At 47.2% G+C, this 15753-nt stretch overlaps 1 protein-coding gene across 1 annotated transcript in view; it reads left to right on the top strand.

Moving 5' to 3' along the window:
* LOC143975982 (vomeronasal type-2 receptor 26-like) overlaps positions 1-6792 on the top strand; it is a 48089-nt gene extending 41297 nt beyond the window's left edge. Inside the window, exon 6 of the mRNA XM_077478510.1 lies at positions 5850-6792. Within this exon, the coding sequence (XP_077334636.1) occupies positions 5850-6757 (908 nt within the window). The 3' untranslated portion in view covers positions 6758-6792. The remainder of the gene's footprint in view (positions 1-5849) is intronic.
* The last annotated feature ends 8961 nt before the right edge of the window (positions 6793-15753 follow it).

Raw genomic sequence — 15753 nt, 5'->3', positions numbered from 1 at the left:
ATCACACACACAGGTTGGACTTGATGGATTTGTGTCTTTTTTCGACCTCACCTACTATGTAACTATGTAACTATGTAACCTACCCAGGTGTTACAACAGCAAATGAACAGTCACTGTTGTAACACTGGTCCTCAATCCAGCCAATCAGAAGCAGGTCTGCCGAGGAGGAGGGAGGAAATGGAAGCCGCCGATGCCTGTGGAGAGCAGGGGAAGGGAGAGCCGCCGCCGCCGCCGAGGAGCAAGGGAAGCCTTCAGTGAAGCGCTGCATAGATGGGGTAAGTGCATCTGACCTGCCCGCCGACCGACTGACCGCCGAGGGCACTGTTTGCCACCCCCCCCCCCCCCAAAAAATGATCACTAGCTGCCACTGGTGTAAATAGGGAGCACTCCCTTGGAGGAGAAAAAGGAAATACTGGATTTGCGAAGGTTGCATAAGTGCGTTCAGGTAAGTATCTCTTTAGATAAAGTGCTGCCATTGCATTCAAGTAGGCCTGAGAACCTCTTCAGTATTGTGTAGAGTAGCTGTAAGATCTTCCATGTTTATAATCTTGTTAACTTTTTCAAACCAAAGAGACTTTGAAGGTGGACATGTTTGCTTCCACTGTAGTAGAATACGCGCCTTTGCGACATTCAAAAGGTGTATAGTCAAGGAGGCATAACAAACTGCAGGAGAAAGGAAGAGACTTAAAGGGACACATTTCTGCTAAATTCAGCTCCCAAACCTTTCCAGCTAGAGCTGGGAATTAGAGATGGGCCGAACACCCTCCCTGTTCGGTTTGCAGCGGAACTTCCGAACAGGGGAAATGTTCTAACCCGAACGGTGAAACCCATTGAAGTTTGCGGGAGCCGAACAGGAAAAATCAAAAGTGCTTATTTCGAAGGTTTATATGCAAGTAATTGTCCATAAAAGGGGTATGGGGGTCTGGGTATTTCCCTGTACTTTAAGGGCCCATCAAGCCGGCAGAGAGTCCTTTGTGTATTTTGTGATTTCTTATCAGAATTATCAGAGAGTTAAACCCTGACTCTGGTTACCAGGAGCCAGGGGCGTAACTATAGGGGGTGCAGCAGTCGCGACCGCAACTGGGCCCTGTGATGCAGGGGGCCCACGCAGCCCCCTCTACATATGGCCGGGAGCAGCATAGGCAGCTAGGGGTACCAGTGCACCATGTACACGGGTGGCTGGAGGTGGAGGGTGACTAGCAGAGCTCCATGCTCGACTATCGCACTGGCTGCTCTCTTTATTTGTGCATTCCCCGCATGACCTGTGGACTCGGCCGGCTCCTCAGAGTACCCCTCTCCTGCTCCATGCATTTCCGTTCAGTCCGATGTCTGTTCTCCCCAGCCAGAGTCCCGCCGCCCCCCCGAGTCCGGCCCACACTGCACTGCATACTTCTCCCGGGTAAACAAACTTTAAGCATACAGATGCAGTGCAGCCCTATGAGAGCCCCCCGGAGGACACTGCAGGCTTGTCTGCCAGCCCCCCTCCTCCCCCGTCATACACAGATGATGAAAGGTCTTTCTGGGAGATGTGCTGATCACCCGTCCAGCACACTGGATGGAGCCCAGGCCAACATGGATGAGTGCGCGGCCTACAGCTTCTTCATGGTGAGTGAGAGGACCCCATCCCCCACACACCATTACATACCCCCTCCATCTCCCCCTGGGGACAGGGACCCCTTCTCACGTGGGGACAGGAACCCCCACCTCCCCTGGGGACAGGGACCCCTTCTCACCTGGGGGCAGTAACTTCATCTGCCCTGGAGAAAAGGACCTCGTCTCTTCTGGGGACAGGGACCCCATCCTGCCTAGGGACAGTCCCCCAATGGGACACCTAAAAATAAAAAAAACAATAATAAAAAAAAAACACTGATACCAGTGGTGGAACTACAGGGCTCACAAAGGTCATACCTGTGACCACGCCCTGGAGTTCCACCGCCAGACTCGGAGGGAAGGGCCCTGGCTGGGGTTCAGGGGGGCCCTTCATGGTCTCTTGCATCGGGGGCCCTGAAGGTTCTAGTTACGCCACTGCCAGGAGCCCACAAGTGTGCTAGCCTAATATCTATTTTCTTGTCTGCTCACTTGGGGGAAATCCTCCCGGTGGGAGAGCTTGATTTTTCGTGCTTATACTACTGTTATTCTGACCTTTAATATATAAACTGAATAATTGTTTATCAAAAGTGGGAGCTTATCCTTTGTGTGGTATCTGTCTAAAGAATTATGGTGGTGTAAGCAGAGGTTGTTGTTACTCAACTGGGGCTCAGATGTGAACAGGGATCCCAAAATATTCAGCGGCTCCTTAGTGGGTAGCACTACAGAGGCTTTATCCATTTTGATAGGCCTGGGCGATAAGTGCAACGTACATGCTGCTGGGTTATTATGTACATCAACAGATTTAAGTTGTCTCATGGTATCTGACACTTCAGAAGGGCTGTACCCCTGGAGACTGGCTAAATATGTAAAACAGCATACCCCGCCCTTCACCGCATCTCTAAAAGTCACTAGATGCCTAATGCCCCATACACACGGTCGGACATTCCGACCACAAAATCCGTCTGATTTTTTTTTTTTGATGGATTTTGTCCCAAAACTGGTGTTGCATGCACGCGGTCGGACAAAGTTGTCGGAAAATCCAATCGTTCGGAAAGAGGCTAGTAGCCGATAGCTTTGGTCTCGTAATTTGATATGAGCATGTGTGGCACTTTGTCTGTCGGAATTCTCTACAAACGATCTCTACAAACGATCGGAAATGGTCCGATCGTTTTTTTTTTCTGAGATCCTGCTCTCAAATTTTTTCCGGCGGAATTTCCGACGGAAAAAGTCCGATAGAGCACACACACGATCGGATTTTACGACAATATAATCCGATCGGATGTTTTCCATTGGAATTTCCGACCGTGTGTACAGGGCATAAGAGGAGAACTGGTGGAGGGTAGTTAGTTTTAACTCTTTTAACTCTATACCATCTTGTAAGTATCTTGTAACTCGTCTCTTGGATTCCGGTCACTAATGCCGCGTACACGCGATCAAATTGTCCGGCGGACTTAGTCCACTGGACCGCATTACGCCGGACAATTCGATCGTGTGTGGGCTCCAGCGGACTTTTTCATCGTAAAATCTGGCGGACTTAGAAAGTAGTTTTGACTCAAAATTTGTCCGCCGGACTTGGCTTTCAGCGGACAAACCGTTTGTCAGTGTGCTAGTCCGGCGGACTCAGAATGACGCATGCTCTGAAGCATGTACGAGACGGAGGCTATTGGCTACTGGCTATTGAACTTCCTTTTTCTAGTCCCGTCGTACGTGCTGTACGTCATCGCGTTAGAAATCGCCGGACTTTCGGAGTGTCCGTGTGAGGCCAAGTCCGTTCGTTATAAAGTCCGGCGGATTGTTTGCCGGACTAATTCTGCCAAACAATTTGATCGTGTGTACGCGGCATAAGGAGGATTTATGGGCAAAATTGAGGATTTTTTCTCATTACTGGGCTGTTAGTTGAAGTCCAACATCCCATTCCCATTTTAACAGTAAGGAAGGAATATAATCAACCTCCAGCTGGATCAGAGAGAGATAGATGGTAAAGAAGCAATGAAATATAAGTTCACATTTTTAACAGATGTGTTCAAGTTCACTTAAGGGGCGAGCGATACCAGGCTGTCTGGGGTGCTTGCACAACTGCAGCTCACTCCAGATATCCAAAGGTGGGTCAAAAAGGCTCCAAGAGGGAGGGTGTGCCCCTTTTCCTGAGAAATGAGAATAGCCACAGAAGCAGAGGCACTGGCAAAGTTTAGTTTGTAGTGCAGGAACAAATTCAGGGTAGCCAACGATTGAAAAGAAGGGTGAAAGGAGCGGTGAGATCAAGGTACAGTAAAAGGTTTTCCACATGACTGCGATCGTGCTCTCCAGAGTGGGATGTTCTCGAAGCTCAGATGGTAATTCGGAGGAGATCCAGGTCCAGCTCCGTGCAATATTTCGGGAGTCCTCAAACTCCATCTCCACCCAATGTTTTGCTGAGCCATGACAATACCAGTCAACTATCCCGGTGAGGTGGGTCAATCTATAGTAGGCCCTTATGTCAGGAAGGCCCACTCCTCCAGAGAGCTTAGGCAATGACAAAAATTTAGGCAAAGCTTAGGCAATGACAAAAATTTTAGTTTTATGAAGAACTTCTTACGGGACCACACAAAGTTCCAAAAACATAGTGCATATTTTCCTGAAAAAGGAAGGTGATAGGGAAATAGGTAGGGTTTGGAATAGGAAAAAGACTTAAGGTAGGACCGTCATTTTCAGCACACTGCATTGACCAAACCAAGTTAGACTCTGGGATTGCCAGACTTGCAGGTCAACTTTAATCTTCCGGAGAAGGGTTTTTTGAAATTTGCAGAATACAAGTCTCTTGGATCAGGGGTAATGTCGGTCCCTAGATAACGGATGGTCAGAGGCCCAATGGAAAGAGAAGTGGGGCAAGGCGGCAAGACAGGGAGTGATTGGGAGCAACCTGTTGGCCAACACCTTTGCAAATAATTTAAGGTTCTTGTTTAGCGGTGCTTTAGACCGGTAACTGCTACAATGTGATGGATCAGCATCCCAAAGATTAGACATGTTTACAGAATGGTGCAAACTATGAAAAATCACTTAACTGAATTCAAAGGAGCAACAAAAAGCATTCCAGCTTGAATGACATAAATGGGGCATGCAACATGGGAGAAGAATCAGCTTCTTAACATAATTCTGAAGTAAAAGAAAAAAAAAAATTAAGGTTTCCAATCTTAACCTTCTTCTAAATGTGTTGGTTGGACTGTCTTATAATGCCGTGTACACGCGACCGGACTTTCTGGCAGAAAAGGTCAGATGGAATCATTCCGTCGGATATTCCGATTGTGTGTGGGATATTCCGATTGTTTTTCTTCTTCAAAATTCAGATGGACCTAGAAATAGAACATGCTTTAAATCTTTCCGACAGAATCGATTTCTATCGGGAAAACCGTTCGCCTGTATGCTGGTCCGACGGACCAAATACAACGCAAGGACATCTATTGGCTACTGGTTAATGAACTTCCTTTTCTAGTCCCGACGTATATGTCATTACGTTAAAAACGAACAGACTTTGGTCCGTTCGTGTGGGGGCAAGTCCGTTCGGTTGGCACTCCATCGGGAAGACCGTCTGACCTTTTCAGCTGGAAAGTCGGGGTCGTGTGTACGTGGCATGACTTGGATGCTTTTCATTGACCCACAACAAACATGCAACCAGTAAAATCAGAATGATGTTGGTATTCCTATTCCTCATGCCGCGTACACACGTCTGGACTTTTCAACATCAAAAGTCCGACGGAATGATTCCGGCAGACCATTCGATCGTGTGTGGGGCTGCAGCGGACTTTTGATTTGCAAAAGTCTGACAGACTTTAGAAATGGAATATGTTTCAAATTTTTCCACCGGAACTCTGCCGGACCCAGTTCCTACCGAGAAATCCGCTCGTCTGTATGCTGGTCCGATGGACAAAAAACGACGCGAGGGCAGCTATTGGCTACTGGCTATGAACTTCCTTATTCTAGTCCGGTCGTACGTCATCACGTTCCAATCCGTCGGACTTTGGTGTGATTGTGTGTGGCCAAGTCCGTTCATTCGGAAAGTCCGTCAGAACTCCGTCGAAAGTCTGTCGGACCTAGTCCCTCGAAAAGTCCGGTCGTGTGTACGTGGCATCACACTTTTTCAAGTCAATGATTCAAAAAGTTCTGAAACCTTCAATATGAAAGCCTGGCTAGTAGTATCTTCAGAACAAAGGTCAGCAATTGTGGCCTCTCAGTAAAAGTTTCTTTCCAAATACACATGAACTTTTTTTTTTTTTTTTCTGCAGACAGTGAAAAGTGCCATAAATGTCCCGATGAAAAGTGGGCAGACACCAAAAGAGTGATATGTATCCCCAAGACATTTGAGTTTCTGTCATATGAAAATGATGTGCTGGTTTTATTTTTCTTATTCGCATCTCTATTGTTTAGTGTAATAACGTTATTCATTTTTGGAGTCTTCATATTTTACTGGGACACGCCGACCGTGAAGGCCAATAACCGGACTGTGAGCTTCATCCTCCTGACCTCCATCTTGCTGAGCTTCCTCTGTGTCTTCTTCTTCCTCGGACGTCCTGTGGATATAACCTGCATGCTGAGACAAAGTTCATTTGGGGTCTTCTTCTCCATCGCAGTTTCTAGTGTTCTGGCCAAGACCATTACAGTCTGCATCGCCTTCAAAGCCTCCAAACCCGGCAGCTACTGGAGGAAGTGGGTGGGATTTAAAGTAGCTCATTTTGTAGTTCTGATGTGTTCTTCTGCCCAAGTTCTGATCTGTGTTATTTGGCTGTCGGTGTCTCCTCCCTACCAAGAGTATGACATGGACTCCTATCCTGGGAAGATCCTCATTCAGTGTAATGAAGGGTCAGTTATCGGGTTCTACTCTATGTTGGGTTATATGGGGTTTCTGGCAGCTGTGAGTTTTGTTCTGGCTTTCATGGTGAGGACATTACCGGACAGTTTTAATGAGGCCAAGTACATCACCTTCAGCATGCTGGTGTTCTGCAGTGTCTGGATTGCCATGATCCCGGCCTATCTGAGCACCAGAGGGAAATACATGGTGGCTGTGGAGATATTCGCCATACTGACCTCCAGTGCTGGAGTATTAAGCTGCATATTTTTTCCAAAGATGTATATTCTGTTGATAAACCCCGATCTTAATTCCAGAAAACATATTCTGCATATAGAGTTCTTATAAACAAATTGATATTGCAACAGTTAAAAAAATAATAATATTTATGAACTTTTTTCGACCTAACAAGTCTCTGAAATATTGATAATATGTAAAAAATTGCAGTTTGTATTTAAAAGGCTACATAGTACCTTACTGTTCTATACAGTACACTTATTGTAACGAAAATAAAAGCAATAATATTATTAATGATATTAATGTTTGGGTTTCTTTAGAATCTGCCCACAAGTTGTGTGAATTGTTTGTAGGTAGAAAGAGATGGTGGCAATAGCCATAGCCCTGGCCAGTCAGTGAATTTGCTGTGAACTGGGTGGGCAATCAGAGGCTTGGTTGAGTTCTGAAGGTCCACCCTTAGGGCTAGAGCTGTTTAAAAGGAAACCAATGACTCCATTATGGCCTCCACCAAAATAATGACAGGAGAAAGGGACTGACATCTTTCTGATGGCATCTACATAGTTACCAGGGGCGTAAATATAGGGGGTGCAGCAGTCGCGACCGCAACTGGGCCCTGTGCTGCAGGGGACCCCTTCTCACGTGGGGACAGGGACTCCCATCTCCCCTGGGGACAGGGACCCCTTCTCTCCTGGGGGCAGTAACTTCATCTGCCCTGGAGAAAAGGACCTCATCTCTTCTGGGGAGGGGGACCTCATCCTGCCTAGGGACAGTCCCCCAATGGGGCACCTAAAAATTAAAAAAAATAATAATAAAAATAAACTACTGAGGCCAGTGGTGGATCTACAGGGCTCACAAGGTCATACCTGTGACCATGCCCTGGAGTTCCACTGCCGGACTCGGAGGGAAGGGCTCTGGTTGGGGTTCAGGGGGGGCCTTCATGGTTTCTTGCATCGGGGCCCTGAAGGTTCTAGTTACACATCTGATAGTTACATAGCTACATAGGTTGAATAAAGACACCAGTCCATCCTGAGTGTCTACAGTTGTCCCCATTGCTGTGCATTGCACACTCACATTGGTCCCTACCCTCAAGGAGCCCACAATCCAAGGTCCCCCCCATTCATATACTAGGCCAATTTTGGACAGAAGCCAATTAACCTACCAGCATGTCTTTGGAGTGTGGGAGGAAACCGGAGTACCCGGAGGAAACCCACGCAGGCACAGGGAGAACATGCAAACTCCAGGCAGGTAGTGTCGTGGTTGGGATATGAACCAGCGACCTTTTTACTGCTAGCCACTACACCACTGTGCCGCCGCATTACATTAAACATTGCATCCTTGGTCCCCTTATTGGTGCATATTAGTAATGTAAAAAATAGGAAAAGTTGAACCTGTTTGTATCAGGCGAAAGGGTGCGACCATTCACTGCCCAATGGGAAAACCTAGTTAAAAATTAGGACTTTTATTAGATAAGTGAAGGGGCCCCTCAAGTTTCTAAATGTATGATACCAACCAAGAACTCCTGCTCTCTAGTTCCCTTTGTCACCTCATCCCATGCTCGTCTCCAGGCCTCTCCCATCCTCTGGAATGTTACTATCCCAATATGTCCGACTATCTCCTACTTTGTCTACTTTCAGACGATGGAAACTCATCTCTCTTCAAAGTAGCCTATTCGGCCCCCACCTAACAACTCGACATTTATTTTTTGCCTTCAGCACATCCCCCACAGTTATTACCTTTTGTATCTCCTGAACCTCCCTCTTAGGCCTCATGCACACGAGACGCCGGTGTGATTTTAGCAGTGTTTTACCGCGTTTTACCACGTTTGCATCTAAAAGCGTTTAGTTAAGATAACATCATAGACCCTCCCCAAGCTCAAAAAACAGTATTATTAACTATTTCAGCCATTTGTGAGATCAGAGTGAGTAGTAGCAGATGTGAGATCAGCAGTGTACTTGTATTTAGTGTGTCACTTGCCACGTCACCTGTTGGGGATTGTCCACTTGCCACGTCACCTGCCACAAGTTGTGGATTGTCCACTTGCCACGTTACTTGCCACGTCACTTGCCATGTCACATGCCGCAAGTTGTGGATTGTCCACTTGCCACGTCACTTGCACATCACTTGCCACATTACCTGTCATGTCACTTGCCACGTCACCTGCCGCAAGTTGTGGATTGTCCACTTGCCACATCACTTGCCACATCACCTGCCATGTCACTTGCCACAATTTGTGGATTGTCCACTTGCCACGTCATTTGCCACGTCACCTGCCACATCACTTGCCACATAACCTGCCACAAGTTGTGGATTGTCCACTTGCCACGTCACTTGCCACAAGTTGTGGATTGTCAACTTGACACGTCACCTGCCACATCACTTGCCACGTCACCTGCCACAAGTTGGGGATTGTCTACTTGCCACGTTACTTGCCACGTCACCTGTCACGCCATCTGCCACGTATCTTGCCACGTCACTTGCCACGTCACCTGCCACAAGTTGTGGATTGTCCACTTGCCACGTTACTTGCCACGTCATCTGCCATGTCACTTGCCATGTCACATGCCGCAAGTTATGGATTGTCCACTTGCCACGTCACTTGCCACATCACTTGCCACATTACCTGTCATGTCACTTGCCACGTCACCTGCCGCAAGTTGTGGATTGTCCACTTGCCACATCACTTGCCACATCACCTGCCATGTCACTTGCCACAATTTGTGGATTGTCCACTTGCCACGTCATTTGCCACGTCACCTGCCACATCACTTGCCACATAACCTGCCACAAGTTGTGGATTGTCCACTTGCCACGTCACTTGCCACAAGTTGTGGATTGTCAACTTGCCACGTCACCTGCCACATCACTTGCCACGTCACCTGCCACAAGTTGGGGATTGTCTACTTGCCACGTTACTTGCCACGTCACCTGTCACGCCATCTGCCACGTATCTTGCCACGTCACTTGCCACATCACCTGCTGCAAGTTGTGGATTGTCCACTTGCCGCGTCACTTGCCACGTCACTTGCCACATCACCTGCCACGTCACTTGCCACTTCACCTGCCACAAGTTGTGGATTGTCCACTTGCCACATCATTTGCCACGTCACCTGCCACATCACTTGCCACATCACTTGCCACAAGTTGTGGATTGTCCATTTGTCACATCACTTGCCATGTCACCTGCCACATCACTTGCCACGTCACCTGCCACATCACTTGCCACTTCACCTGCCACAAGTTGTGGATTGTCCACTTGCCACATCATTTGCCACGTCACCTGCCACATCACTTGCCACATCACTTGCCACAAGTTGTGGATTGTCCATTTGTCACATCACTTGCCATGTCACCTGCCACATCACTTGCCACGTCACCTGCCACATCACTTGCCACTTCACCTACCACAAGTTGTGGATTGTCCACTTGCCACATCATTTGCCACGTCACCTGCCACATCACTTGCCATGTCACCTGCCACATCACTTGCCACGTCACCTGCCACGTCACTTGCCATGTCACCTGCCACAAGTTGTGAATTGTCCACTTGCCACGTCGCCTGCCACATCACCTGCCACGTCACCTGCCACAAGTTGTGGATTGTCCACTTGCCACGTCAATTGGCACATCACTTGCCACCTGCCATGTCACTTGACACAAGTTGTGGATTGTCCACTTGCAATTGCAATTGTTTAAAATATTTTTTTAATGGTTTTTCATAATTTTCCATAATTTTTTAGATTTTTAATGTAAAAAAAAGGGCACCTTTAAAAATGCTTATAAACGGAAACGCGGCAAAATGCCGGTACCGCATTTTGCCACGTTTTGACGCGTTTGGCGTTTGAAACGTGGAAAAAATTTGCATCTGAACCCATTTTTTTTTTGCTTCTGGAAAAACGAGGTTAAACGCAACTGCATAAAAATGGCAAAAAAGGAGACTGTGTACATGGACACATAGGATAACATTGAATGAGTTCAGGGGCAGTTGAAAAAAGTGTCCAACGGCCTCTGAACACGCGTTTAACAGCGTCTCGTGTGCATGATGCCTTAGACCACGTACACACGGTCGGAGATTTTGGCAACCAAATCCGTCGGATTTTGCCCGTCGGATTTTGTCCGATGGATTGTGTCCGAAACTGTTGCATACACACGGTCGGGCCAAGTTGGCGAAAAATCCGATCTTTCAGAACGTGATGACGTAATTTCGTTACGATGGGACTACGTTCAGGCTAGTAGCCAATAGCTTTGATGTAGGAATTTGATCTGAGCATGCGTGGCACTTGGTCCGATCAAAATGCTCTACACATGATCGGATTAGGTCCGTCCGGCCCAGTTGGTCGGGAAATATTTCCAACATGTTGGAAAATTGGGTCCAACGGATATTCGGATGGAATCAGTCCGATGCATACCACACACAGTCGGATTATCTGACGACACGGTCCGATAAGACACATTCCGACAGATTTTCCGACCGTGTGTACAAGGGCTTAGAGTGTAAGCTCTAACGAGCAGGGACCTCTGATTCCTCCTGTATTAAAGTGTATTGTAACTGTACTGTCTACCTTCAAGTTGTAAAGCGCTGGGCAAACTGTCGGCGCTATATAAATCCTGTATAATAATAATAGTAATGTACTAGTATATTTAACCTCCTGACGACCGTTCACAGTAAATATACTACCAACAGGCAGCGGCAGCGGGTGCAAGCATGGCAGCATACATGTATGTTACTGGCTTGCTTACTGCACGCCCTCTGCCAACTCAAGCTGTGATTGGCATTAAGCCAATGATTTTGGCAGAAACCTGCTGATCGGTTGTGTCCAATCACACACAGAGTTCTGTGTTGACAAACCAGGGGCGGCTCCAGACATTTGTTTTGGGGGGGGGGGGGTTGCTGTGTGAGTGCTGAAAGTATAATGCGGCACGCGTCGCCCTCTTGTGGGCCTGGTCAAAAAGTGAGTGTTTCTTTCATGGTCTCTCCCACTGTGTAAACAAAATAGGGCCTCCGGGCACAAAAAATTGATTGTTGGAGTAAAACAAGCCCAAATGGAACCAGCGATGATAAAAACCCCAGCATGTATAAGGGCCAGCAATAATAACCCCTAGTACATGTTGGGGCCAGCCAGAACACCCAGCACTGCATAAGGGCACTTTCACACTGGCATCGCCCGGTAGTCGGCGGTAAAGTGCTGCTATTTTTAGCGGCTCTTTACCGCCATGTTTGCTGCTCTTTTCAGTCGCTAGAGGGGTGCTTTTGACCTCAATCCCTCTGCCTTCCGCCACTCTGCCCGGGTCTCCCGTCCCACCGGCAGACTGGAGCGACCATCCAGCACATCCGGCAGCTGTGTAGAGTCCCTAACAAAGCTGGAAAAAATGGCTTTGATTGGGCCTCTGATGTAAAAACATGGAAACGATGTCACAACGTCACTTCTGGTTTACTCGGCTAAGATGTATGTGGGTCCCACCAAAGTACATAAGAGACTATATTTTAGGAAGATACCCCATGTAAAAATATTTAAAAAAGCATTCTACCCCCCCCCAACATTATTTTGATTTCTGAGCCTGTACCCTGGCTAGCTAGGAAAGGGAGGGGCAATGAGTATGGATCTTCCCTCCTGAACCCTACCAGATCATATGCCTAGGCAACAAGTAACTTGTTTTACCTAATGGTCTCCTCTTGATCCAGTGGATGTTGGGATCTTGGTAAATTTTTTAGATTTTGGAAACCTCCTTTAACCTCTTGCTGACCAGCCTCCGTCATTATACTGCGGCAGGTCGGCTCTCCTGCGCAAATCACCTTAGGTGTACGTCGGTCTGTGCAGGGAGAATAGTTGGCATTCGAGTGCCATGGGAGTGCACCCGTGGGTCCCGTGGACTCGATGTCCGCCGGCGACCCACAATCGTGGTGTAGAGAGACAGAAAGGGGAACTGCCTATGTAAAGAAGGCAATTCCCTGTTCTGCCAGATGACGTCAGAGATCTACTGTTCCAGTTATCGGGAACAATGATCTCTGTCATGTGCCAGTGAGCCCACCCCCCCCTAAAGTTAGAACACACCCAGGGAACACACTTAACAACTTGATCGCCCCCTAGCGTTAACCCATTCCCTGCCAGTGACATTTATACAGTAATCAGTGAACACTGATCACTGTATAAATGTCAATGGTCCCAAAAAAGTGTCAAAAGTGTCCAATCTGTCTGCCGCAATGCCGCAGTCCCGCTAAAAATCGCCGATCACCACCATTACTAGTAAAAAAAAAATAGTAATAAAAATGCCATAAATCTATCCCCTATTTTATAGACACTATAACTTTTGCGCAAACCAATCAATATACATGTAGCGCTGGCATCCTTGTCTACTGAATTATAGTAGCATCTATAATGAAAGTGTATGGACGTTTCTATGGCTTAGTGTTTGGCACCATCTAGTGGCCAAACATTGATAGTGAACTTGAACGATATTTGCTTTCACAAAGCACTGAGATGATTACAGGAAGTGACTGTTATTTACTTTGGAGAGTTGACCTTTTTACCCAGGATGCCATGGGACTTACCCATGAACACCCTCTCTGACAGTGCATGCTGGGTAGGACATAAAAGGAGCCCGAGCGGCCATATTAGGTCTCTTGGGAATGCATGGCTGCCTGCAAGGACTTGTGAGGAGGCCTCCCTGAGGAAGAGGCCTATTGCCCTTGCGGAGCGCAACCCTGCTCGGTTGTGTGAGTAACCTGAAGTGCCAGAGATACAGTGATCAGATTGGGAAGATCCAGAGACACTCGTTTGAGCATCGGAAGACCAGGTCCACCTATCGGAACGGAACGGAGTGACGGAACCGGCTAACATAGAAGCAAGCTGCAAACACCGGAACAAAGTTATCATACCGAGCTTCCTATCCAGTTGGTAAGCGGGTTGCGGCTCACAGTTTATTTACTTTTGCACCTAGCCAGACTTATATACAGGCCTCGCTGGGATCCATAGTCCTACGGAGGAGGAGTATAGCAACCGACACTAGGCAGGCATAAGGACTACTTACTATCGCATCTCAACTATTGTATTATAGTTACTGAAGCAACAATAAGATCATCCTTAACTCAACTTTGATTACTTTAACCCTTGGATTAAAAATTATAAGGAATTATCATTGCTAGCGAAGACAAGAAGACCAAAAAGACTGAGTACTTTAAGTGAGATCTCACACATAGCTATAAAAGTAGGGGGAGCTCCCTTGTGATTATATTGTTTATAATTGTTATATCAAAAGTCATTGTTCTGTCATTCTATGTTGGGATGACAGCACAATTATTGTAACCACCTGCTTGTCAATACTTATAGTAAAATATACTTAAAATATACTTAACGTACATCGTTGTGTGGAGTATTGTTTTCCCTCAGCAGGTGGAGCCAGTGGATCTTGAAGTGTCAATACAGGTATATTGTGTTATATTATATTGTATTGGATTCTATTGCACCACAGCTGTGTCAAGGGGACTGAGTTAAGTTAGTGGGGTTTATTAGCAGAGTGCAGGCCCAAATAAAACCAGCAGCTCCTTCGGGGGTCAGTGCTATATAAGCTTATTGCGATTTTTTATTTTTTTTTGGACCAAAAATATGTAGAAGAATACATATTGGCCTAAACCGATGAAGAAATGTGTTTTTTTTTTTTTTTTTTTTTCATTTGTTGGGGGGATATTTATTATAGAAAAAAGTAAAAAAACATTTTTTTTTCAAAATTGTCGCTCTTTTTTAGCAAACAAAATAAACACTGCAGATGTGATCAAATACCACCAAACGAAAGCTCTATTTATGGGAAAAAAGACATCAATTTTATTTGGGTAAAACATTGCATGACCGCGTAATTGTTAGTTAAAGTGACACAGTGCCGTATCGCAAAAAATGGTCATTAAGGGGGCAAATCCTTCCGGGGGGCTGAAGTGGTTAAAGTAAGAGTGATTATCTATCCGCACAGCTGGTTACGGTAGCTTGGTGGTTGCAACCGGACCAAACAAACTCCTCCACTGTTCTGGAGGCTACGGTTTTGGGTTCGCTGGAGGCCCTCCGGCTTCTCATATACCGAGGCCCTCGGGCTCCTTATTCTTTGACTCCCTCCACGATCGTTACCCTGCGAGCGTGGCGGGCGGGGCTGGCCCTGGAGGGACGTGGACGCACTGATGTATCCCCAAATGCCCCACTGTGGCTGAATCCTGGCTTGTCTCACCTATACAAGATCCCTGACCCATGCGCATGGACTAGGCACGGGATTAAGCTTATGTCGCATGTCGTGGAGCGGGGCTCTATACTCCCCTTTACCAGCCTGATCTCCTTGTACAATGTGCCTGGCCACTACCTATTCAGATACCTTCAATTGGTCCACGTGTTTGCAGCGCAATTCCCACTTTCCTCATGCAATATGACACAATCTAAACTGGAACACACACTCAGGGCCGACTGCGACAGGAAACCTACCTCACTTTTATACTCCCATCTCATAAATGTGTCGCTGCCGACTCTTGATAAACTTTGGACAAGGTGGCGGACTGACATCCCCTCACTAGACACAGATGACTGGGATGATGTTTGGGACCTTCCTTTTAACTCCCTGGTCTCTATTAGGGACCGTCTTGTGCAATTTAAAATTGTACACCGGGCCTACTACACCCCGTACAGACTCCATAGGATGAACCCTGCGCACTCTCCGAGCTGTTGGCGATGTGGGGCCTCCCCTGGGGACTTCTCGCACATTTTCTGGCAGTGCCCGAGGGTTCGGCAGTACTGGGAGTCAGCGTTGCATCTAACCAGAAAGGTCGCCATGACTATGGTGCCTTTGGCCATGGAGGTCTGCATACTGGGACTCATCGAGCCCGTGGTGCAGTCCACCGCCAAACGCACGATGACTGGCCTGCTGCTCTTTTATGCCCGTAAGAATATTGCTATGCACTGGAAAAAGGCAGAACCCCCATCCGTGGTGCAATGGAAGCGCCTGGTGAATGACAGTCTCCCCCTGTACAAAGATACTTACCTCCATCGGGGATGTCCAAAGAAGTATAATAAAGTCTGGCATGCTTGGGTAGCTGACCCCGAAACAGCTTTAGATGGGGGTAGTGCTTGTGGCTGTTG

Source organism: Lithobates pipiens, unplaced genomic scaffold (assembly GCF_037356315.1).
Source record: "Lithobates pipiens isolate NorthernLeopardFrog02 unplaced genomic scaffold, aLitPip1_a1.2 Scaffold_13, whole genome shotgun sequence".
NCBI classification, from domain to species: Eukaryota; Metazoa; Chordata; class Amphibia; order Anura; family Ranidae; genus Lithobates; species Lithobates pipiens.
This window is presented reverse-complemented; position numbering and strand designations above follow the sequence as displayed.